This window comes from Girardinichthys multiradiatus, chromosome 12 (assembly GCF_021462225.1).
Source record: "Girardinichthys multiradiatus isolate DD_20200921_A chromosome 12, DD_fGirMul_XY1, whole genome shotgun sequence".
Taxonomy (NCBI): Eukaryota; Metazoa; Chordata; class Actinopteri; order Cyprinodontiformes; family Goodeidae; genus Girardinichthys; species Girardinichthys multiradiatus.
This window is the reverse complement of record NC_061805.1, coordinates 31,864,490-31,888,370: the sequence shown is the minus strand read 5'-3', so window position 1 is coordinate 31,888,370 and position 23,881 is coordinate 31,864,490. Positions and strand designations below refer to the sequence as shown.

General features: G+C 40.5%; 1 protein-coding gene across 1 annotated transcript in view; it reads left to right on the top strand.

Annotated features, from left to right (window-relative positions):
• Window positions 1-23,881, top strand: part of gas2l1 (growth arrest-specific 2 like 1) — a 39,973-nt gene that overhangs the window by 5,916 nt on the left and 10,176 nt on the right. Inside the window, exons 2-3 of the mRNA XM_047380402.1 lie at window positions 8,970-9,077; window positions 20,599-20,695. Of these exons, the coding sequence (XP_047236358.1) occupies window positions 8,970-9,077; window positions 20,599-20,695 (205 nt within the window). The remainder of the gene's footprint in view (window positions 1-8,969; window positions 9,078-20,598; window positions 20,696-23,881) is intronic.

Sequence of the window (23,881 nt, the reverse complement as noted above, 5' to 3'; positions counted from 1 at the left end):
GTTGTTTTTGGGCCTTGCTGCTTACATTCAGAGATTTCTCCTGATTCCCTGAATCTTTTGATAATATTATGGAGTGTAGATAATGAAATCCCTAAATTCCTTACAATATGGTGCAAAACATAGTTCTTAAACTGTTGGACAAGTTGTGCATTTGACACTCACCTGTCTCCAATGAACCTGTTCACCTGTGGAATGTTTCAAACAGGTTTTTTTTAGCATTCTTCCACTGTCCCTGTCAGTCTTTTGTCCCAGCATTTTTAGAACGCAATGCAAGTTTCTAATTTAATATAAGTGACTATCTGCAACAAAACAGTAACATTAATTGGTTTGAACATCAAATATCTTGTTTTTGTTGTGTATTCAGTTGCTTATAGGTTGAACAGGATTTGCAAATAATTGTATTCTGTTTTTATTTACATTTTGCTTATTGTCCCCATTGGAATTGGAATTGGATGAGTGGCCATATACTTTGAACAACTGCAGGCTGAGATGGCAGGTGGTGGACATAATAAACACAGAAGGACTGGTCCAGGAGTAAATTTGTTAGGGAAGAGACTTAAATGAAAAAAAAAAGTTACTGTGAGCAATAGCCATGTAGATTATTCTGTCCTAAAAACAGACATACACTAAGCATAAAAGCACTCACTCAGGAGTACTTTCTCTTGAAAATAGAAATAGATAAAGTACGCAAAGTTATCAGTAGAATTCGCTCCATCACTGGTTCATTCTAGAAAGGAGACACAGCTAAACACAAAAGCACTGATCCAAGAATAATTTTTATGAGATAGAAAAACAAAGAGTATTGATAGCAGCAGGAAAGAGACATAGCTAAACACAGAAGCACATAGTCAGGGGGTATTTTCTATGTAAAATAAAAAAGGAGAGTATACAAAGTAAAAGGTGATATCTCTATAAGTGACCCTGCCCGGGCATGAGCCACAGATAAACACAGAGAGATTGAGCTAGTGGTACTTGCTTTGAAAATAAAAACATAGAAATTACACATTAGATCATAAGGATGCCATTCATTTTATTGAATTCTTTCAGTCAGAAACTTTTATTCTCTCTGCTCATTCATATAAACTGGTTCATGTTCTTTCTCACCACAGGCTTCACATTCAGCCCTTCTTTAGTTCATACATGTGAGCCGTCGCTCTCATCCCCCACCTATCTCTCCACTGGAGACGATAGAACGATGTGAGGAACCGTATGTCTTGTTGGTGTCATTGAAGGTAGGAAATTAATAGGCAGCTGCTGTTGGCAGGGAGGCAATCTAAGGTAACATCCCCATCTTTCACTGGGGACACCTCTAGAGGACAAGCATGATTGAAAAAAAGGAAGAATTTGTCTTATCAACCCTGCTCTAAAAAGCTTCTTGTTCAAATCATGCATTCATGGACCAAAAAAGGGTGCAGACAACAGACAGCACGCCTAGAGTGGCTTCACTGGACACTGTTAAACCTGACTGCAGTGGATGCTACTTTTGGAGGCAGGGCTACAGTAGGGAGAGTGACGGGGAAAAGTAGGTCACCCTGCTTTGAATTGGACCACACTTTGGTGAGAAAGCATGGCAGCCTTCAGTGTCACATGCGCTCATGTCTTTAGCAGTGCATTGTTTTAAAGGTTATTCTTTGCTGTTACAGTCACTCCTTTACCTCCTCTTTGTATTCAGGGAAGCAGCCTCTGCATGGAAACGGCCGATGCCTTACTTTGCATATTTCCCATTTTATGCCTTTATTGGAACATTTGATACCATCAGCTGATCATTTGCATGATTACCATTCAATCGTGTGTGTGTCTTGTCAGGCTTCTTTCAGTATTTATGAACTGTTATTTAGTTGGGGTTTTCCACGACAGCCTGATCACAGGTGGAAACATGAATTCCCCTAATCATGCCTATTACAAGGAGAGCGCTAAGTGCTGCTGAACTCTTTCAAAACGTATCGGCAAACAGGTTAGACTCTGGACTGATATTTAACTTCCTCATCTGATTGATTACACTGCTGTTTGACTGCAGAAGACAACAAGAGAGGTATGCACTTATAGCACTTGATGTCCATTAGTTTATTTTTCGGTCCTGCAGCTGATGGGCTGTTTGTCATGTCAAAAGACAGGCATTGATTTGCAGAGAATAGTTTTCCTTTATGCAAAATGCTATATATGCTGTGGAGCAAGTATGATTACATTTTAGCGGTCTGACAGGCACAATTAAGGTGCTCTTAACAACACAATGTTTTTTCAAAACAGATAAACATAAATACTAGGTCTTACACTTCATTTTTAACAAAAGATTGTGATGTGCATGTTTTATGCTAAAAGTCCTTGATAAAAGTCTAGTGCATTCAAAAGTCGCCTAATCATTAGAGTTTCTGTATGGATAAAAAATACTTTAGAATAGTTTGATAAAAGTAACCTCTTGAAATGATGGTTATCACTTACTGTTATTGGGCCATACTTTGCTCCTGTTGTGGCTTGCTTGGTTAAGGAGCTGACTGCTGTAACCTCAAGAGAGTTGCTTCAATTCATTTGCTTTGTTTTACAAACAAAAAAATCGGAATTCATTGTGATTCAGCCCCTTTAACCCCAGATACCCCTAAATAAAACTTGGTACAGCCAATTCTTTTCAGAAGGCTCAAAATTATAGAGTTCATCCCGTGTGTTTTTAGACAACATTTGTGAATAAACGAAGATCAATGAACAAAGCAGAAGCGTCAGGGATAACGTTGTAGAGAAGTTTGAAGCAGATTTAACTTATAAGACAATGTCCTCAACATTGGATATCCCACAGAGCACTGTTCAATGGAAAGGTGACAGCTCATTTGTAAACCTACCAAGTCATCCCTGCCCACTAAAACTGGCAGTAAATGAGAGTATTAATCAGAAAAGTAAGAGGACCTTGGTAAGTCTGGAAGAGCTACAGAGATCCACAGCTCAGGTAGGAGAATCTGTTGATATCACAGCTATTAGTTAGCTATTAGTATGCCGCTAATCTGACCTGAAGAAAGCTTTTGTTGAAAGAAAGTCCCGATAAATCTAGTTTGCCACAAGCCATGTATGGAACACAGCAAACATGTGCAACAAGGTGCTTTGGTCAAATGAGACAAAAATGTCCACTGTGAAGCACAGTGCTGGTAGCATCATGCTGTGGGGATGCTTGTCTTTAGCAGGGACAGGGAAGAGTTGATGGGAAGACAATGGAGCCAAATATGGGGTCAGTTAGGATTGAGGTGGAGGTTCCCCATCCAGCTTGACAATCAGCTGCTATCACTATTAAAAACTATGAAGGAGAATGTTTAGATAAGGCAACCGAGATGTAGGAGTGATAAAAAAAAAAAAATTTATATTGAAGAAGAATAAACAAATAAGATGACATTTTGCTACAAATACTTTAAATCTTTTGTGTTAAAAAACTACTGCATCTGCCATCAGAATATTTATTAAAACCTGTTTAGGTTTCACAGGAATTCTGATTAAAACATTTCTGTCTTCTTCTCTAGAAGCATTAATAAACCTAATGACTTAGATTTCGTCTTGTTTCGGCCACCTTCATTACACAGTATTAGCAACACTCATCAATATCACACAGGAAGGCACAGGGAACCATAGCCTCTAAGCTAATTATAAATGTGTACAATCTAATTCTCCTCCCCGTGTGAGTGCTTTAACTAACATACGTGGCCCAGAAGCGTTCATCCATCTCCTTTTCTGTCACTGTGGGTGGGCAACAGGTTGGTTGGGCCTGTTACCCACATCGCATAAACTCTGTGTTTCAGCTCTGCCCCTCAGGCTACAGCTTTAACATAATTATAAAACATAATTGTCATTCATGCTGTAATTTTGCACCTCCTTGCACCCCATGCTGGTTACAAGTTAATTTGTTCAGAGGCTGTGTTGCGTTTATAAGCAGCAGTATAGGAGTTGTTTATTCTGGCTTCTTGTGGGAAGGGGCAGGGGGGTGGCGCATGGTAATGGAAACATAAAGTTAAATATGTAGGTGGTGTCTAGTGGGTGGTGTCCAAAAATATTCAAAGACTCCCCCCCCCTTCCTTCCTCTGCTTATCTGATGTTTTTTTTTCTCCTTTGGGAACTTTCCTGGCATCAGGCCATGGAGATTAGCAAAAAGAAGAGTATTGTTCTATCGTTGAAAAATAACTTTAATTCTCTGTGCTGTGCTTTAAAATATTTTGGAATGTCTCAACCTATACATTGTCCCACTAAAAGATGGAGACTTGGAACTGCATGGTAGAAATTCCTCAGAAGTGAGCTGTAATGTTTGTTCTTAATTGTTGGGGTTTAGCAGCACTCTGTAGAAAGACCATAAAATGAGCTTGTAAAATTAGGGGACTCCCACACCTAAGGCTGGTTTACAGCATTAGAGCAAACTGGGTTCTCAAAGCAGCACTGAACTTCCAGGCAAGAATCCTGAATCAATAAGATGGGAGACAAAAAAAGAAAGAGTGGTTAAAAATAAAAGCATTCTCATTATATGCAGTGCCTTACAAATGTATTCATATGCCATTAATTTTTGTAGCATTTTGTTGTGTTATAACTGCAAACTTCAATATATTTTACTGAGATTTTATGTCCCAGACTAAAAAATTGCGTGCAAGATTGATTTTTAAAAGTTATTCCTAGTAAAAATTTAAAAGGTTAGCTGTGTATTTGTTTTCTGCTGCCCTTAGTCTAGGATTGATTAATTGAATCCCTCTTCCCATCAAGCAGCTTCTCAGTCCCCGCTAAAAAGCATTCCCCAAGCATGATGCGGCCACCAACATGTCTCATTATGAGGGTGATGTGTTAGGCGAATGTGCCACGCAGGGTTTTGCATGTATTCCTTCGAGTTTTTGGATCATGAATTTAACAGTGCTCTGAAATAGTTGAAGGTCGTTAAATAGTTTTATAACCTAACTTTGCTTTCAACCCCTACAAAAGGTTCATAAGTTCAAGGGTTATAAATAGCTTTGCAAAGCCCTCTGAGTGCAGATGTATGATACTCTGTAGAATACTACAAGCTGCTTGGCTTGGTCATGCTATTATTTTCAAGACCATTTCTGGTAATGTGAAATGTATAATCTATATTTGAATCAATAAAGAAAATGGATAGTTAAACATGAACAGCTTTTTATCTTCTTCTGTCGCGTTTCCCCTACTCTACCCAAGGACTCTGTCTGCCTATCTCTTTCATGAATGGCCCCTTAGAAGCTTTGCAGGTCAGGAAGGAGAAGAACTAAGAGATTGTTAACTCACACTGGGCAGATATGACGTGATCGGACCAGAGGCATTTTACAGGAATGTTAATGATACCTGAAACAGACTGGGGACAAATTCAGTGGCTCAGCTTAAAGAGAACATCACAAGTTTCTCTTTCTGTTCTTGGGGAAAAAATCTCCGTATTCCTTTCTTAACATAGACAAAGCAGATTCTATGCAAAGGGAGAGGGCTGATGTAGATTTTTCAGTCACTTTTTGCTTTTGTCTCTTAAACATCTGCAGCTCTTGCTGAAAGTGTCTCTCATCTAGATCTGTAATTCATCCTTTAGTCTTTCTTAACATTCCTGCTCACTTCCGCATGTTTCCAGCATGACCTTTTCTCACTCATCCTGTGTATGTGTGTGTGTATGTGTTTTATGTTTTGGTTCCAGTGTATCCAGTTTTGAGTCATGGGATGTGCACACACCTTACACCAAATGGTCCTCCGTGCAAACACTCAATCTGTCTGGGTGGGTGTTGATTAGGTTATTATTCAGACCCTTTTCGTTCAATTTCCTGCTCTGTGCTTCATATGAGACACTGTAAGACGGGGTGCTCCTCCCTTGACAAAAACTCATAACCTCAGTTGAGGTGAGGGCTAACTACACGGTGAAAAGGGGAAGACTGGGACTATGTGTGTGTCTGTGTGTTGGTTGTTATAGCAATCTTTCCATTAACTCACCGGCTGGGGTTTTTCCAAAACAGGCTTGTCACTTTATGTACTGAATGATAGAAAGGTTTGCAGAGAAACAGTAAAAGCACAAGCAAAACAACAACAATAGCAAATGGTATAAATGCTCATTTTAACAGCTCTTCCTTTCTTGTTCAGTTGTTCAGACTTGTAACTCATGAAGACCCAGAAATTGGGAAATATGTAAAATAGCGTGAAGAAAAAAAACAAAAAAAAACAAGCACAGGGCAGCTGAGAAAGAAGCTGAAAGTTGCAAGAAAGTGATGACGTTATGTTCGGAACGCCAGCCTTGGGCATCAGAATATCAGACAAAGTCCACCCAAGACAAAAGTATTGATAGAAATGTCTGCTGCTTAGTTCATAAAGTGAAGATTTATATTGTAATGTATCCAGTGAGGAGAAGTCAGGACAATTCTCTAAGAGCAGTAGTTTGGAGTCCTAAAGAACCATTAATCTATTGATGGATTTAAATGTGCTTTGTGGTGAACGTAGCCTGTCTTTAATTCACCACAGTGGGGAATAACCACATAAAAAGTGGAATAAGCTGGACTGAATTTAAGGACCTGTTGATTGCTGATAAAGATCGCTGATACCTTTCTGTGAGCAGATAACATGTAAATCCTGGATTTTTCATGTTTATTAGTCATTGTTTTATGTCACTGCAATACCATTAATTCCTTAACAAAGCAAAATAACTTTGGGATTCTGTCAGTGCTTCTTCATCTTTGTGTTAGGTGCAACTTGGCCACTTAGCTCGTGACCGTACAGTAGATTGGCTGGAAATTACGATTCATGCTGCTGACATTATTCCTTTATGAAAACAAACTGAATGTTATCTCTGGTGATATCCAGAAAGGGTCTTGCTGTCACAGCCTGTTTTACAGTTCAGATGTTTCATGACACTTTAGGTTAAAATGCATGTTTCCATTTGCCAGTGCAGTAGAAATATCCCTAAATGTCATCATATTACTACTACTCTCAAATTTTCCCTTCAAACAAAAATACATAGTCTTTTTCTGCACATTGATATTACTAACACAATTTCCCAACTATGAAAAAGGATTAAAGTTTTGGTTTGGATTATTTACAGACTTTTTTGCAGTTCTAAGTCCAGGCTTAGACCACTTTTAGACCAGGTAGTTTTTCTTCATAAAAACATCGATTAAATATCTACATCTAAACCAGAGCTGCTCTTAGATTTAGCCGTTATGGGTTTGAATCCCAGCCCGTAAGAAAGTTAAAATACTGATATGCAATGAGACTGCAGTTACAGTTAAACACTCTTTCATTTGGCTCAGGCACAGAGAAAAAACTGTCACAGCTTAAGCTAATTAACAATAATTGAGTAAACATGTAGGAGGAATGTTTTGAAATATTGGTCATTCATTTAACATTTACTGTGGACATCCGCAGATGTTTTAAAACAACAGGTAACATAAAACCTAAAAACAGCTTTAAAAGAGATCATATTTTACCTGATAAACTTTATGCTTACAAACAACAGCTGTGGTCACCTTAATGTTTACACCTTGCTCAAGCTGTAAACATTATAACTCATAAATTGTTGTGTTCTTTTTCCTTAGTTTTTGGTTGTTTCTTCCCTAAAATCCGAGATTCTTATTATTTTAAAATCATGGGCAAAATAAATTTCCAACATAAAACTGTTTTTTGAGGCTGAGGAAAAAGCCGTCCTCTTCAATGTTTACCTACATGGAGCTTACTCACGTTTTTCTGTGGGTTTCAGATAATAACCTTTAAAGTTATATACCTGCTTTTTAAGTTCTGTTTCATCCTTTTAATATTTTTTGTTTTTTCTGCTTTTAATGTTTGCCCTTTATTCTAATATTGACCTAAACAAGTAACAAAGAGACTTAAAAAACCCATATTTAAAACAGCAGTTTAAAGAGTGAATGACTAAGCAGAGGCTTTGCTGCAGCAGGTGAAATGGAGAACATAGGTGCAGGTGAGATGCAGAGGCTTAGTGCTTAGAGTTGCCCCTCTTTAATTAGCATTAGATGGAAGAAGGATGTCATTTAAAGAAAATAACAAGGTGCTACATGCCAAAAGCAAAATATATCCCGTGAGCCTGATGTACTTCATGAAAGGTGCTGTAAACATCCAATGTTTTAAAGCTCATAACCCACAATTTCCTTCTAACATGTCATTTGATTACTTCAGTGTACCTTAGCCCTTGCACACAAAGTTAAGAGGCATTTACTGATTCTCTCCTTCTGTGCTTTCTGCCCATTTGGTGCTCCACTTTCTCTACCTCCTCGTTGACATGTGTGCACACGCCTTTGTCTGAAAGAGACGCCAAGACAAACATGTCTGTCCAATCCAGACACTGCTCAGCCATGTGCAGCAGAGGGCTGATCTCACTCCACCCTGCAGTTGTGTCTGACTCCTCGTTGCCTAATAAGCACCCCCTTCGACCACAGCAAGGGCGCCGGCTCTGACTCCTCATTCAGGTCCCAGCTGGCAATACAGGGCTGCTTACATCATCATCGTCTCCACCACCAGTTAGCTCTCTGAGCTTTTTAACTCTTTAGGTTCATGATGTCACAATCAGAGAAATTGTCATTTATCTGCAAAGAATTGGAGACTGTTCATTGTTAAGCATAAATATATGTTTGTGACATGTTTTGTGGTAAGCTCAAAAACCAAAACTGTCTAATAGGTTTATATGAGAGAATCTTTTATTATGGTAAGACAGCCAGACACAGCATTTTATCACCCATGAGGTGCTCGGAGAAGAGATTTGGCAGGAAGATGAATCTTTAACATCCTCTAACTCTCTGGCAGCTAAGTTCATTTCTCACACTGTAAAGCAGAGTCATTGTGCTGCTATAGCACTCTGGTCCAGCAGTGCTTTAATCCCCAGTTACACCTCTTTATGACTAAACATGATCTCCTAAAGAGCAGGAAGGCATTACAGTCAGATTCCTCCTCATGCATGAGGCACATTTGGTAGCTCTCATTGTTAAAATAATATGCATGTGTGTGTGTGGTTTTTTTTTTATTCTCATCAGGTACGTGAGATCCTTGGCCAGTGTTCCTGTCCAGCTCAGTTTCCTATGATTAAAGTGTCCGAGGGGAAGTACAAAGTAGGAGACTCCAGTGCGTTGATCTTCATCAGGGTATGTTTAACCTATTGGAGTTATTTGTCATTGTTTAACAAGCTACTTTATGTTTTTCTTTTGTACTTGAGTGAGCAATAAATGTCAACATATTTTTTTAAATACATTTTAATATATACATCTTTTATTATCTTATGGTTTAGCTAAAAGGTTGCTAGATGAGTTTGATTCATTATTATGTATCTCAGTAATTTAAAGTTTACGTTTGAGTTTAAAACTTAAATTTAATTTTAAGATTTAATTTCTATGATTTTGCTTAGACAAACAAGCAAATTAAAACAGTAAAGCGTATATGTGCTTTTTTATAATGGTCCGTTAAACCGGTTAACCTTTGGACTCTGTAATAAAAGGCATCCAGCTCTAATGTCTTAAACAAAACTGTTAAATATCATAAATATTTTGCTAATTTTCTGATTACATTCTCACAAAGAAGGCTATCAGATTCATACCAACCTTACAGATATTGCAGAAGTAGAAAAATAATGTTCAGATTTTATAATCATAAATATTTAGCCCAGTCATCTACCAAACAGAAGATTAGGGTTCAATTTCTCCTTTTTGCCTTTTTTTCTAAAGGAGATACATTAAAAAAATTTAACAATTCTATCAAGATAAACATAGTTTCCTTTTTTAGTCAGATAAAAGTAGACAGAGTAAAGCCTTTCTATTCATACCTGGAATTTTGTATGCAGATATCATCAGTCAATGGGCTCTCAGCAGGTCTGCTGATGTTTTGGTAATATCACAAATACATTCAATCACTTTAACTTTGTTATTATATTGTACTCGTACTCGTCGTCTTCCGCTTATCCGGGACCGGGTTGCGGGGGCAGCATACTCAGCAGAGACACCCAGACGTCCCTCTCCCCAGGCACCTCCTCCAGCTCCTCCGGGGGAAGCCCAAGGCGTTCCCAGGCCAGCCGAGAGACATAGTCCCTCCAGCGTGTCCTGGGCCGTCCCCTGGGCCTCCTCACGGTGGGACGTGCCTGGAACACCTCCTGAGGAAGGCGTCCAGGAAGCATCCGGTATAGATGCCCGAGTCACCTCAACCGGCTCCTCTCGATGTGGAGGAGCAGGAGCGGCTCTACTCCGAGCCCCTCCTGGATGGCCGAGCTCCTCACCCTATCTCTAAGGGAGTGCCCGGCCACCCTACGGGGGAAGCTCATTTCAGCCGCTTGTATCCGGGATCTCGTTCTTTCGGTCATGACCCAAAGTTCATGGCCATAGGTGAGGGTAGGAACGTACACCGACCGGTAAATCGAGAGCTTTGCTTTTCGGCTCAGCTCTCTCTTCACCACAACGGACCGGCACAGCGCCCCCATTACTGCGGCAGCCGCACCGATCCGTCTGTGGATCTCCCGCTCCATTCTTCCCTCACTCGTGAACAAGACCCCGAGATACTTGAACTCCTCCACTTGAGGCAGGAACTCCCCTCCAACCTGAAGAGGACAACCCACCCTTTTCCTGTTGAGTACCATGGCTTCTGACTTGGAGGAGCTGATCTTCATCCCAGCCGCTTCACACTCGGCTGCGTACCACCACAGCGCATGCTGTAGGTCTTGGCTAGATGGGGCCAGCAGGACCACGTCATCTGCAAAAAGAAGAGACGAAATCCACTGGTCCCCAAACCCGACCCCCTCCGGCCCATGGCTGCGCCTAGAAATCCTGTCCATAAAAGTTATGAACAGGACCGGTGACAAAGGGCAGCCCTGCCAGAGTCCAACATGCACCGGGAACAGGTCCAACTTAGTGCCGGCTATGTGGACCAAACTCCTGCTCCGCTCGTACAGGGACCGGATGGCCCCCACTAAAGGGCCCCCGGTTCCATACTCCTGGAGCACCCCCCACAGGGCATCACGAGGGACACAGTCGAATGCTTTCTCCTGGTCCACAAAACACATGTGAACCGGTTGGGCAAACTCCCATGAACCCTTGAGTGTTCCACGGCCGGGATGAAAACCTCACTGCTCCTCCTGAAGCCGAGGTTCGACTATCGGCCAGACTCTCCTCTCCAATACCCTGGCGTAGGCCTTATCAGGGAGGCTGAGGAGTGTGATCCCCCTGTAGTTGGAACATACCCTCCGGTCCCCCTTCTTATGAAGGGGGATCACCACCCCAGTCTGCCAGTCCAGAGGCACTGTCCCCGACCGCCACGCAATGTTGAAGAGGCGTGTCAACCATGACAGCCCCACAACATCCAGAGATTTGAGGTACTCAGGGTGGATCTCAACCTCCCCCGAAGCCTTGCCACCACAGAGCTTTTTAACCACCTCGGTGACTTCAGCCTGGGTGATGAAAGAGTCCATCCCCGAGTCCCCAGCCTCTGTTTCCACCAGGGAATGCGTGATGGCAGGATTGAGGAGATCCTCGAAGTACTCCTTCCATTGCCCGATAATGTCCTCAGTCGAGGTCAGCAGCCTCCCACCCCCACTATAAACAGTGTTGGCGAAGCACTGCTTCCCCCTGCTGAGGCGGCGAACGGTTTGCCAGAATCGCTTCGAGGCCAACCAGTAGTCCTTTTCCATGGCCTCACCGAACTCCTCCCAGGCCCGAGTTTTTGCCTCTGCCACAGCCCGGGACGCAGCATGCTTGGCCTCACGGTACCCGTCAGCCGCCTCAGGAGTCCCACAAGCCAACCACACCCGATGGAACTCCTTCTTCAGCTTGACAGCATCCCTTACTGCCGGTGTCCACCTCCGGGTTCTGGGATTGCCGCTGCGACAGGCACCACAGACCTTACGGCCGCAGCTACGGGCAGCAGCATCGACAATAGATGCGGGGAACATGGTCCACTCGGACTCTATGTCTCCAACATCCCCCAGAATCTGGTCAAAGCTCTCCCAGAGGTGGGAGTTGAATACATCCCTGGCCGAGGGCTCCGCCAGGCGTTCCCAACAGACCCTCACTATGCGCTTGGGCCTGCCAAGTCCGCTGCCCAATCCTCTTTGCACCGGTCCCTCATGGTTCCCCCTACAGGTGGTGGGCCCACTGGGGGATGGCCTCGCGTCTCTCATTGGGGCCTGGCCCGCAAGGAGCTACCCGGCCACCAGACACTCTCCGGACAGTCCCGACCCCAGGCCTGGCTCCAGGGTGGGACCCCGGATCCGCCGTACCGGGCGACGTCACGTGCCTCGATATACAGGTCCTTCTCAAAATATTAGCATATTGTGATAAAGTTCATTATTTTCCATAATGTCATGATGAAAATTTAACATTCATATATTTCAGATTCATGGCACACTAACTGAAATATTTCAGGTCTTTTATTGTCTTAATACGGATGATTTTGGCATAAAGCTCATGAAAACCCAAAATTCCTATCTCACAAAATTAGCATATCATTAAAAGGGTCTCTAAACGAGCTATGAACCTAATCATCTGAATCAACGAGTTAACTCTAAACACCTGCAAAAGATTCCTGAGGCCTTTAAAACTCCCAGCCTGGTTCATCACTCAAAACCCCAATCATGGGTAAGACTGCCGACCTGACTGCTGTCCAGAAGGCCACTATTGACACCCTCAAGCAAGAGGGTAAGACACAGAAATAAATTTCTGTACGAATAGGCTGTTCCCAGAGTGCTGTATCAAGGCACCTCAGTGGGAAGTCTGTGGGAAGGAAAAAGTGTGGCAGAAAACGCTGCACAACGAGAAGAGGTGTCCGGACCATGAGGAAGATTGTGGAGAAGGGCCGATTCCAGACCTTGGGGGACCTGCGGAAGTAGTGGACTGAGTCTGGAGTAGAAACATCCAGAGCCACCGTGCACAGGCGTGTGCAGGAAATGGGCTACAGGTGCCGCATTCCCCAGGTCAAGCCACTTTTGAACCAGAAACAGCGGCAGAAGCGCCTGACCTGGGCTACAGAGAAGCAGCACTGGACTGTTGCTCAGTGGTCCAAAGTACTTTTTTCGGATGAAAGCAAATTTTGCATGTCATTCGGAAGTCAAGGTGCCAGAGTCTGGAGGAAGACTGGGGAGAAGGAAATGCCAAAATGCCAGAAGTCCAGTGTCAAGTACCCACAGTCAGTGATGGTCTGGGGTGCCGTGTCAGCTGCTGGTGTTGGTCCACTGTGTTTTATCAAGGGCAGGGTCAATGCAGCTAGCTATCAGGAGATTTTGGAGCACTTCATGCTTCCATCTGCTGAAAAGCTTTATGGAGATGAAGATTTCATTTTTCAGCACGACCTGGCACCTGCTCACAGTGCTAAAACCACTGGTAAATGGTTTACTGACCATGGTATCACTGTGCTCAATTGGCCTGCCAACTCTCCTGACCTGAACCCCATAGAGAATCTGTGGGATATTGTGAAGAGAACGTTGAGAGACTCAAGACCCAACACTCTGGATGAGCTAAAGGCCGCTATCGAAGCATCCGGGGCCTACATAAGACCTCAGCAGTGCCACAAGCTGATTGCCTCCATGCCACGCCGCATTGAAGCAGTCATTTCTGCCAAAGGATTCCCGACCAAGTATTGAGTGCATAACTGTACATGATTATTTGAAGGTTGACGTTTTTTGTATTAAAAACACTTTTCTTTTATTGGTCGGATGAAATATGCTAATTTTGTGAGATAGGAATTTTGGGTTTTCATGAGCTGTATGCCAAAATCATCCGTATTAAGACAATAAAAGACCTGAAATATTTCAGTTAGTGTGCAATGAATCTAAAATATATGAATGTTAAATTTTCATCATTACATTATGGAAAATAATGAACTTTCTCACAATATGCTAATATTTTGAGAAGGACTTGTATTAGTCCTCATGAAGGAAAACCGAAAAGCTAATTTGCATTTCTACAGTTTGTTTATACAACAACAGCAAGTTTTTTTCTAAAAAATAACAAAATCTGAGAACGGGTTTGAATGGTTTAAAAACGTCCCAGTTTCTGTTGTCATGTAATGGGAAAAAATTTATCTTTCTAATGGAGAAGCCCTGGCTGATCCCCAGTATGACTGTAATCAGTAGACATTAACGTGCACGCGCACAACATAACAGCTGCCAACCAGTTTAAAACTTTACTGATCTAAGCTGTTCATGTCAACACACAGCACAAATGTCAGTGGAAAAAGGCTAACTGTTTCTCTAAACTGCTGAAGAATCAATTGTGAATGTTTTGTCTTCTCTCCCTCCATGTTTCCCTGTGTGTTAAAATGACAACCAGCCTTTATATTATTACCTGGTCACTGGTGCTCCCTGGAGAACAACAAGAAGAGGGGGCCATGTTGAGTAGAGCTGTGTGACATTTCCATTTCCCACGGTTCCTGAATGCAACAGCTGGGAATGTTTTGTCCAGGCCTGTGTTGACACCCTGTCACCTGAGGCCACGCCCCCCATGCAAAGGGGTTAGGTGTTTGAAGTAAAAAACAAAAAACAAAATCTGAAAGTGTAAAAAAGAAACCTTCAATGTGAAAAATAGTCTTACCCCTTTTTTGAATTTATTTAATTTTTCTGTTTCAAAATTTTTTTTCGGTTTAATGTTTTGTTATCTCAATTATTTTTTTCCAAACAAACGTTAAGGCCATAATTTAGCTCCATATTACTCTATTGAATCACATGACAGTTCTCTGACTAAGTTCTCATTTTCTCTCCCGCTTGTAAGCTGAATGCGTTTGTTCATGTTGTTGAGTTCCAAAGAACATACCGGCAACTAATGACATAGTGGGGGTTTTCACAATTTTCACATCTCTAATGTTATCTTGTGAAAGGAGATTGCAATTAAAACGTTGTCATGTAGATGTGTTAACAAAAACGGAATAAAAATCCTGTTTTCAACGGTTTGTTGTTGTGTAAACAGGGCCTGCTTACATCCACAGCATGTTTATATGCTGATAGAGAACACATTTAGCTCATTTGTTGCAGGTCTTTGCTTCAGTGTAATTTCGATTTATTCTGGATATTCTTTTCTCTCGTCATTCCGACTTTCTTCTCATTCTTTGACCTTTATCGTTGATGTACTTTTTCACTTTTTTCTCCTCATTTCAACTTTTATCTCATCATTTCAACTTTTCTCATTGTTTTGACTTTCTACTCACTATTTTGACTTTTTTCGCATCATTTCGACTTTAATCTTAGAACGACAGCAACAAACAGCAGCCACAAAAATATTTTTTCCTTATTTTTTTCTCCAAGTGAAAAACTAAACAATAAAACTAAAGGATAGATCAAAAATTTGGCCCAAGTGTTGCAAGTTATAATCATCCTGCTACTATGTTTGGCATTAAAGAGGTGCAGTAACTGAGTGGAACCATATGTTGCTGGCATATGGCATCATGTGTTGTTTCATGGGTTATGAAGCAACAGATATTACACTCAGCTACTTGACTGATCAGACCACTTTAAAGTGCACCAAAAACTTTCATGTAACAGCACTGTGATTTCTTTGTCTGGTGAGAGCTTTTATAGGCTGCACTTGCCCACACCCAGGAAAAAACGTTTCTATGCAGACATAAATAGAGCTTTCAGTAATTTCCTGCGTTTCTCCTTATCTTGGCATAGCTGGATTCCTGCCCAACTGTTGTCATCCCTTTCTCAGTTTGAGACCTGATACGTACCCTTACCAGGCCTCAGGGGATATTACCGGAAGGCCTGTTCAGAAGAGATCGATTTGGTCTCTCCTGCCTCAGATGTACCGCATCCAGATTAATGGACACTTTGGATGGTTTTACAGTTTCATTGTATTTAAATTACAGTAGCAGACTTTCTGTCTGCAAGTACTGTCAGTATTTGTCATTTCTGGTGGACCATTTAGTCTTTGCCCTCAGATGTACTATTTAACATTTTAATGTTGTATTTTTACATACTGTATTCTAATGTGAATTACAGTATACGCCTCTTAACATAAACAGCTGTATCAAAGTAATTTTAAACTTTGACTATATAAAACAGTAGGAGTCTTTACCAGCATTTTGGCAGTCTCCTTCTGCTAGTAACATTAAGCACTTTTAACATAGTTTAAAATGTTGGTAAAATGAGGAAAAATGCTGCATGTTTTGGTAATTAATGATCCAAACTCAGGTCATTTTTTCAGTGTATGCTCATGTCTACACGATGATATAAAACGTTTGAAATAAATTCTGAATCACAGGCAATACACAGAAAATCTGAAGAATATTTACAGGTGAAACTGAATATTTAGATACCTGGTTTAAAAAGACACTGTACTCTTATGTTTCTCACTGACATTAAATCAGACAAAATCTTTCCTGGTGTAGGTCAGTTAGTATTACCAAAATTATTTCCGTTTGCTAAATACAAGAATAATGAGAGAGATTATTTAGATTTATTTATTAACATTATTAAACTTTGTTTTATTCAAATAGAAAAGATTCTCAGCTCTTTTTTTTAAATGCTTAAAGATTTTCATCTTTAAATCTGCAATAAAAGCAGACAGTAGGTCCTTTAATTGCTCTGACAAAACTAGCAATGGCTACTATACTCAACATGAACAACACCAATAAATATATAGATACAAAATAGGAGAAATACCCGAACATTAAATATACTTGTTTAAATCTTTTTCAATAATCAATGGAAAAAATCTCTATTAGCATTACAGCAAAAAATCCCTTCTGATAGTTGCTGACAAGCTTTTCAAATGGTATTTTGATGCTTTTTATTTGGTGATTGGCACTAAGTCTTTAAGGTTGGAAGACTTCCTTTCCATTATCCTAATTTTAACTCCCTACACATATTCTCCATCAGATTCAAGTCTGGACTCTGGCTGGGCCAATAAAAAATGTCAATTTTACTTCCAGTCAGAACAAATATGTTGGTAAAACTAAAATATTTAAAATCCGAATCTGCCAGGGGTATGAATAATTTGGAGCTTAACTGTAGATACAATAAACAAAGCAAAACTATTTTGATTTTTCTTGTGTTCATCCTTGGATATAATTTGCTTTTGAATGTTCTGTGTGTGCTGTGCTATATTTTCAGATGAATACATGTGGTAAAGATAAATATCTGGCTAAAATTCTGACAGTGGCTTGCAAGAAAACAATAGGAAGGATGTGGAACCGGGCAGATGCATCGTCTTTTGTCCAGTAAATTCCAAATGTTGCGGAAATCTACATGATATGAAAGCTGACTCATTTAACACTTCAGAACACTCAAATATAGGACAAACAGACGAAATATGTTAGATACAAAAAGAACTTCAGCGACCCTGACTGAATATAGTGACACATTTATGAAATTCAGTAATTAGCATATGCCATAATGTTCATTGTTTGGTAATGTTGCTGTCAACTGAAACATAATAAAAAATTAAGTTACAATAAAAACCCAACATGAACTATAACACAGTATGAGGAGCTTGAAGGTGCTAATTATCTGAGTTCTTATCCTGTTTTATTGGAAAAATTATGTAAATGCAGTGTTGTTAAATATTAATATCAGTTGGAACAAACCCATGTTCTGTGCTTCCAGTACTTTGGGTACACCAATGCAGATTCTCTATGATCTATTATAATGTGGACATTTAAAACATGTTTGATATTATAATGGCATGCAAAGTTTGAACACGACACCAGATTTGCAAGTCAACTATTATTGAATTGCAAACAGTTTTTTGTTGTGTTGTTTTTTTACATATTGTGCAGGTGATCCCCTCAGAATCCAACCAGAGGTAATTCGATGATTTCCTGCCGGCTACTTATCTCTTTCTTTTTCAAGCATCTCAAGTCTCCTTTTGGACAGTCTTTGTTTACCGTAGGAGATCTAGAGGGTAGAAAGGCTTTATGTATTACTTATTTTTGTTAAGATCCTCTCCTAACTGTCATGGGGAAAGCATTTTTTTTTTTTTTTACTTGGACATCTAGTTTGGACCTACCTTTTTGAGAAAATAGATTTTGCAGTTTTCCTTATACTCTGACCAAAGGAAAGCAATCATTTGTGAGTATTTAGGGAACAAACCACCCGAACTGCAAGCTTTTCCCTTAAGATAAGAGGAAAATCCTATTTTTTCCCTGTATTTCCTGATGTCTACCTATCTCTTATAATACCCTTAAATCATACTGTGAACTGTTTGTTTAGTGTTTGACTCTTTAAGAAGTCATTCAATTTGAGAGTCATATTTGAGACGGTGTTGGGGTTTGTGAGTGTTTGCATGACTCTGAGCCTTTGACTTGTCAGACTGGCTCCCTTCAAGCTGTTTCCTCCCTCTGCTTAGTCATAGCTGGGGATGACAGTGATTATGTACTTGCCTAAGCAGCTACAAGTGCACCACACAGACTTCCTTTATTCTTCTCCTGGGAGGTAAAGCAGTCTACAAACTCCTATACAGCTACTAAAGCTGTGACAAGGATCTCACACTGAAATAGGATGGAGTCCTGAAAGCAAACAGCACCCTATGAGCTGAGGGTTGGTGGGCAATGGGATGTTTTTGTTCTCAGGGTGTGGGTTTCTTTTCAGTGGGAGGAGAGGCTTCGGTCATTGGGAACAACAGCTGAAATGAACCACGAATTTAATATCAGCAGTGTTTAAACACGCCTCAGCAATAATGACAATAAGTCTCTCTGTTCACTGTTCCCATAGAAACAGGGATTGGGTCTCTGTGGTCTTAAAAAAGCCTGTGAAGCCCCCCTCAGTAGTCTGTGTAACAGGCAGCTGAGCCTCAGTTTTAACATGAATCATGGTCAGCTAAGGGGAAACTGCTCAGTGGTGCTGATGCATCATGTATATATAATGAGCAGAGGGAGAAAGTCGTTGCATGAGGAGAATAGGGAAGCACAACAATAATTATTTAATCTTTGTCTCAGCTTAAATACCCACAGTCTAAAACTGCTGCTATTTATCACCCACATATATTTGCAATGCCTTGTAAAATTATTAATAAAACTTAAAATATTTCACATTTTGTCATGTCACAAAACCAAACTCTAGAGTATTATGTTGGGATTTTATCTGATAGGCTAACACATAGGAAATAAACCTATGTTTTTCATATTTCACTCACAAATTCAGTCTCCTCAAGTCAATGCTTTGTTGAACTGGCCGTCGTTTAGGATCATCCTTTGCCCATTCTTCTTTGTAAATCAGCTCAAGATCAGTGAGATTGGATGGAGAGCGTTTTGCCAAAGATATTCAATTGAATTAGGACTTTGCCCATGCTTACACATGGGTTTTTATTTGTTTCATTGCAGCTCAGGCTATATATTTGGATTGTTCTCCTGCTGCAAGGTTAACCTCCACCCCAGTCTCAAGTCTTTTGAAGCCTTTAACAGTATTTCATCTAGGATTACCCAGTATTTTGTTTTGTCCATCTTCCCATCAATTTTCAACAGCTTCGCTATCCCTCCTGAAGAAAAGCATTCCCACAGCAGGATGCTGCCCCCTTCACCTTGGTGGGTGGGAAGTGTTCAGGATGATGCTATGGGTCTCAGAGTGAGACATGCATCATTTTCCTTCAACTTCACAATTAAATGCACATTTGTTTTAGGTGATATTTTCTATGTATTGTCCATGTCTGACTGCAGGGATGTTTAAAATGAAATGGCATGTTATGGTGCACATGAATCAGGCTTTGCACTGCTGTCTCATGGTAGTCACACTGCATCACACAGACAGTAAACCTGTTACTGGCATCAGGTCAAACAGTGGTGAGTAAGCAGTTTATAGCCTTTGGTTTGATAGAGATAAGCAGATGAGCTGTTCTGACGGATTTAATGTAGAAGGCAGATGAAACAAAGTCGCAGCAACCTCTCAGGGATTGTATTGGGGAAAAGGCAGGGGTCAGACAGTAGGGTTCTTCTGTTGTTTGCATACTCTTTTTGACCATATTCATGCTGATAAAATGCAGAGCCACGTGTGTGAATGCGAATTAAATAAACTCTGTGTCAGCTCACTCAGATTCAACAATATGGATTGCCTTGGATGCCCTCGCAATAAGGGGCAGGGCATCCTTTGAAACATGTGGCTTGCAGACTGTGTTACGCAACCCAAGGGAGCGGGGTGCATCCACAGAGCTGTCACATCAAGGAAAATGTGTAGTTTCAACAAAAGCAGCCTCTGCCTGGAGGGAGACAGGTTTCTCTGTGCTAAGAAGAGCATAGGGGAGTGGAAAGTGACATATCACCCAACCTCTCCTCTGTTAACTTATCCTGACCCACCCATTTTTCTAATTGGTCCTGAAAAATTGAAAATCTGCTAAGCAGGGGAGTATTACCATGATAATTCATCCTGCTGCCATGTGAAAACACCAGATAAACTGGGTAGCAAGGCACACACCCAAAAAAAAATATGCTGAGGTTTTTTATTATGCTACCTTACTTAATCTAATCATCAGTCTGCATAGTAATGAAAAACTCTCTTAATGGCAGCAGCTTGGGGTGATGTGGGGATGTAAGGGAAAGGGGTGAATCCAGACGTTATGTAACTCTGAGGTTCAGCCTGCCATCAACAGGCGGCCCCGCTTGTTAAACTATGGAGTTTTTTGCTTAAAAGGGTTTGTTTGTATTAAGATGTGCATGTCTGTTGCATTCAATTTATCTATTGAAGCCTTGTTTTCTCTTCCCTTCCCTCAGGTCCTTCGGACTCATGTGATGGTGCGTGTTGGAGGGGGCTGGGACACATTGGAGCACTATTTGGACAAGCACGATCCATGTCGCTGTGCTGCATTCGGTGAGGTCACCTCCTGCTTTCCATTAGGCCCTTGCAAAAAACTTGTATTGCTTATGTGTTGCATAATAAATAGAAATCTTGAGGTCATAGGCCTAACTGTAAAAGTCAAAGATGCTGGATAAGTCTGCACCATACTGAACCTTGACAACAATTACTTCCTGATAAAAAACATGTTGGTGTGGAAAAGGCTGCAAAACTGCAATTTAAAATATTTAGTCACTCTTACTCCACTACTGCTCACACAAAATAGCACACATGTGCAACGCAAGTGATGTCAACCCCATCATTCACAAACTTGTTTGCCCACAAAGCACATAAACCTTTAAAGCTGCCCTTAGAAGTCTGAAATGTAAAACCATTCAGAGTAAAGTTATTTCTAAGTTGCCTAAGCACTAAACTAGCTTATGAGTTGCATTCTGTGCAACAAATGGTGAAACTGCTACATTTTTGTTCAAAAATAAATGCAACTTAAGCCTTTTTGATATTTAAACTCTATTTTATTAAATGGATCAGAGTCTCTAGGAATGTCTCAGTTGTAATCCATGACTTTCTTTGACCCTGGGGGATAAATGTATCGTGACACATATAGGCCTGTTTGGCTTCTGGCCACTAGGTTGGGGCGAATACACATATTTATCTTGCCACCACACAAAGTAAGGGCATGTTAAGGGAGGTAAAACAAATCTCCTGCTCACTTTAAGAGAACTACTGCAAAGAACGGCATCGTGCGGTCACCAAGTCTCCATAGCAACCATTAGATGCCATCTGCATGCCAGACGGTTCTTTTGGAGACATTCAAGCAAAGGCCCTTTCTGTTCTGCTATCAGAAATGTTCCTGTGGAGTTTTCTAAAGTTTCTTTAGGTTTCAACTGAAACTTTGTGCTTTGGTGAGATGAGACTAAGTTTGAACTTTTGAGCAACAAACATTCCAGGTGGGTCAGGTGTTAAACAAAGGAACAGTAACACCTCGTGTCCACTGTTAAATATAGTGGAGGATCTGTAATGCTGTGGGTCTGTTTCTCTTCTAAAGGCCCTGGGGACTTTGTTAGATTGCAAAACATAATAAACTCTTTGAAATCACAGAACAGTTTAAGTCAAAATCTTTTGGATTCTGCCAGAAAATTTTAATTGGGTTAGCACTGTGTCTTTTAGCAGGCTAATAATCCAAGACATACCACCAAATCAACACAGAAACAGTTACCAAATTGCAAACTCTATCTTTCTTCATGGCCATCACAGGCTTCAGACCTACGTCCTATAGAAAACCTGTGAACTAAGCTAAAGAGAAAAGCACATCAGAGAGAATCAAGGAATGTAGATGATATAAAGCAACGGTCCAAAGTCACTCCTCAAGGGCCAGTGTCCTGCATGTTTTGAATCTTTTCCTGGTTCACCACACCTTATTTAAATGCATGGGTTGCTAGCAGCCCCCTACAGGTCTTGATGGCTGCGAAGCTAATTCAACCGTCTGAATTAGCAAACAGGAATGGTCAAAGATTTCTACCTTTGTGTACTCCAATTTTGTGAAATGTTATATGAGAACACAAAGTACCTTTTTTGGTAAGAGGAATTTGTACAAAGTATTTATTTACAGTAAATGATCCGATACTTTTGTCACCTGTGGTAAAATAATTTTAACACCATTGCTTTTCTCTTTGAATACATGTACTTAAATTAAAGTTGGACTTTTCTACATTTTTAGTTTAAGTCTATGTTTTTGCAGTAAAAGATTATCTATTTTACGGCTTTTTGCAAATCTTTCCCAATAGATGTGGCCAGCACACGTTACAAAAGTTCGAAAAGGGCTGGAAATGTTTTGTAATGCAACAAGATGCAGATAATAAAACATCTCTTGAGCTAATTAGGATAACTTTAAACTAATTGACAACATGACTGGGTTAGAAAGGAAATGTCAGACTGAAAGGAAAGAGAAAAGAAAAAAAAACAGGGGTAGGGTTCGCCAATCTGTGAGAATCTGTTTTAGAATATACTGAAATACTTTACCTGCCTACAAAAAGGAGCAAATTTTAAAATATCCGAGTAATTTTAGAGGAATCTATGAATGAAAGTCGGAATGCAGAAAAACGGATGCACAGTTCCTCCAAATATTCCTGAGAAAGTGCCAAAAATAGATTGCCAATACACATGCAGCCTTGGACAAGTCCAGAACTTATGTAAATGTGTAGCTGGAGATTGTTTACATCGATCACAAGTTGGATCGACGTCCCGTCCAAACTTGCACACTTTGTCCTTGGACCAATGCAGACAATATACCACCTTGAATTGGACTATAAATAAATACTCAGCCTGTTGGATAGATAGGATGTTAAATTCAGTTTGTAGTAATGTACGTTTCTTCAGTAAATCTTGTGAGGCAGATTGGCTGTATTCCCTGTCTAGCCGCAAAATCTCATCTGTTAACAGTTTTAGCCACTCCAGGCTTTCCTTTTTTTATTTGCAGAGTAAGAAATGACTTGACCCCTCAAGTAGGCCTTCAGTGACTCCCATACAGTGCCAGAAGGCATCCCCGGTGTTCGATTAACATCAATGAAAAATGTTATTTCTGACGAGAGCATTTTGACAAAGTCTTCATCAGATAAGAGTATAGGATTAAGTCGCCAAGGCCGATAGACCAATTGTGTGACCAGGACATTCAGATTCATTATAAGAGGACCATGATCAGAAATGACTATCGCTCCATAATCACATTTCCTCACTAAAGGTAAAATCCGTTTATCAAGAAGAAAGTAGTCAATCCGCGAGTAAGTCTTATGAACAGGGGAGAAGAACGAGTAAGATCTTGAGATTGGATTTTGAAAACATCACAGGTCTACCACACTATAAGTTCTAAGAAATGAGTTAATTGACTGGGCAGATTTAGAAAGACTTATTTTACCCACTGTGCTATGATCAGAAGATGATAGCACGCAGTTCAAATCTCCCCCAATTATAAGATTATGTGTTGAAATGTTAGGCAATTTTGAAAAAAAGGTATTATAGAACATGTGATCATCCCAATTTGGTGCATATATTGAGGCTAAAATAACCGGAAGTGCAAATAACTTTCCCACCACAGTAACATAATGTCCAGCAGTGTCTGCATGTACACTAGATACTGTAAATTGTACTTGCTTACTAATTAAGATTGCGACACCTCTCGATTTAGATCGGAAATTAGATTGATAC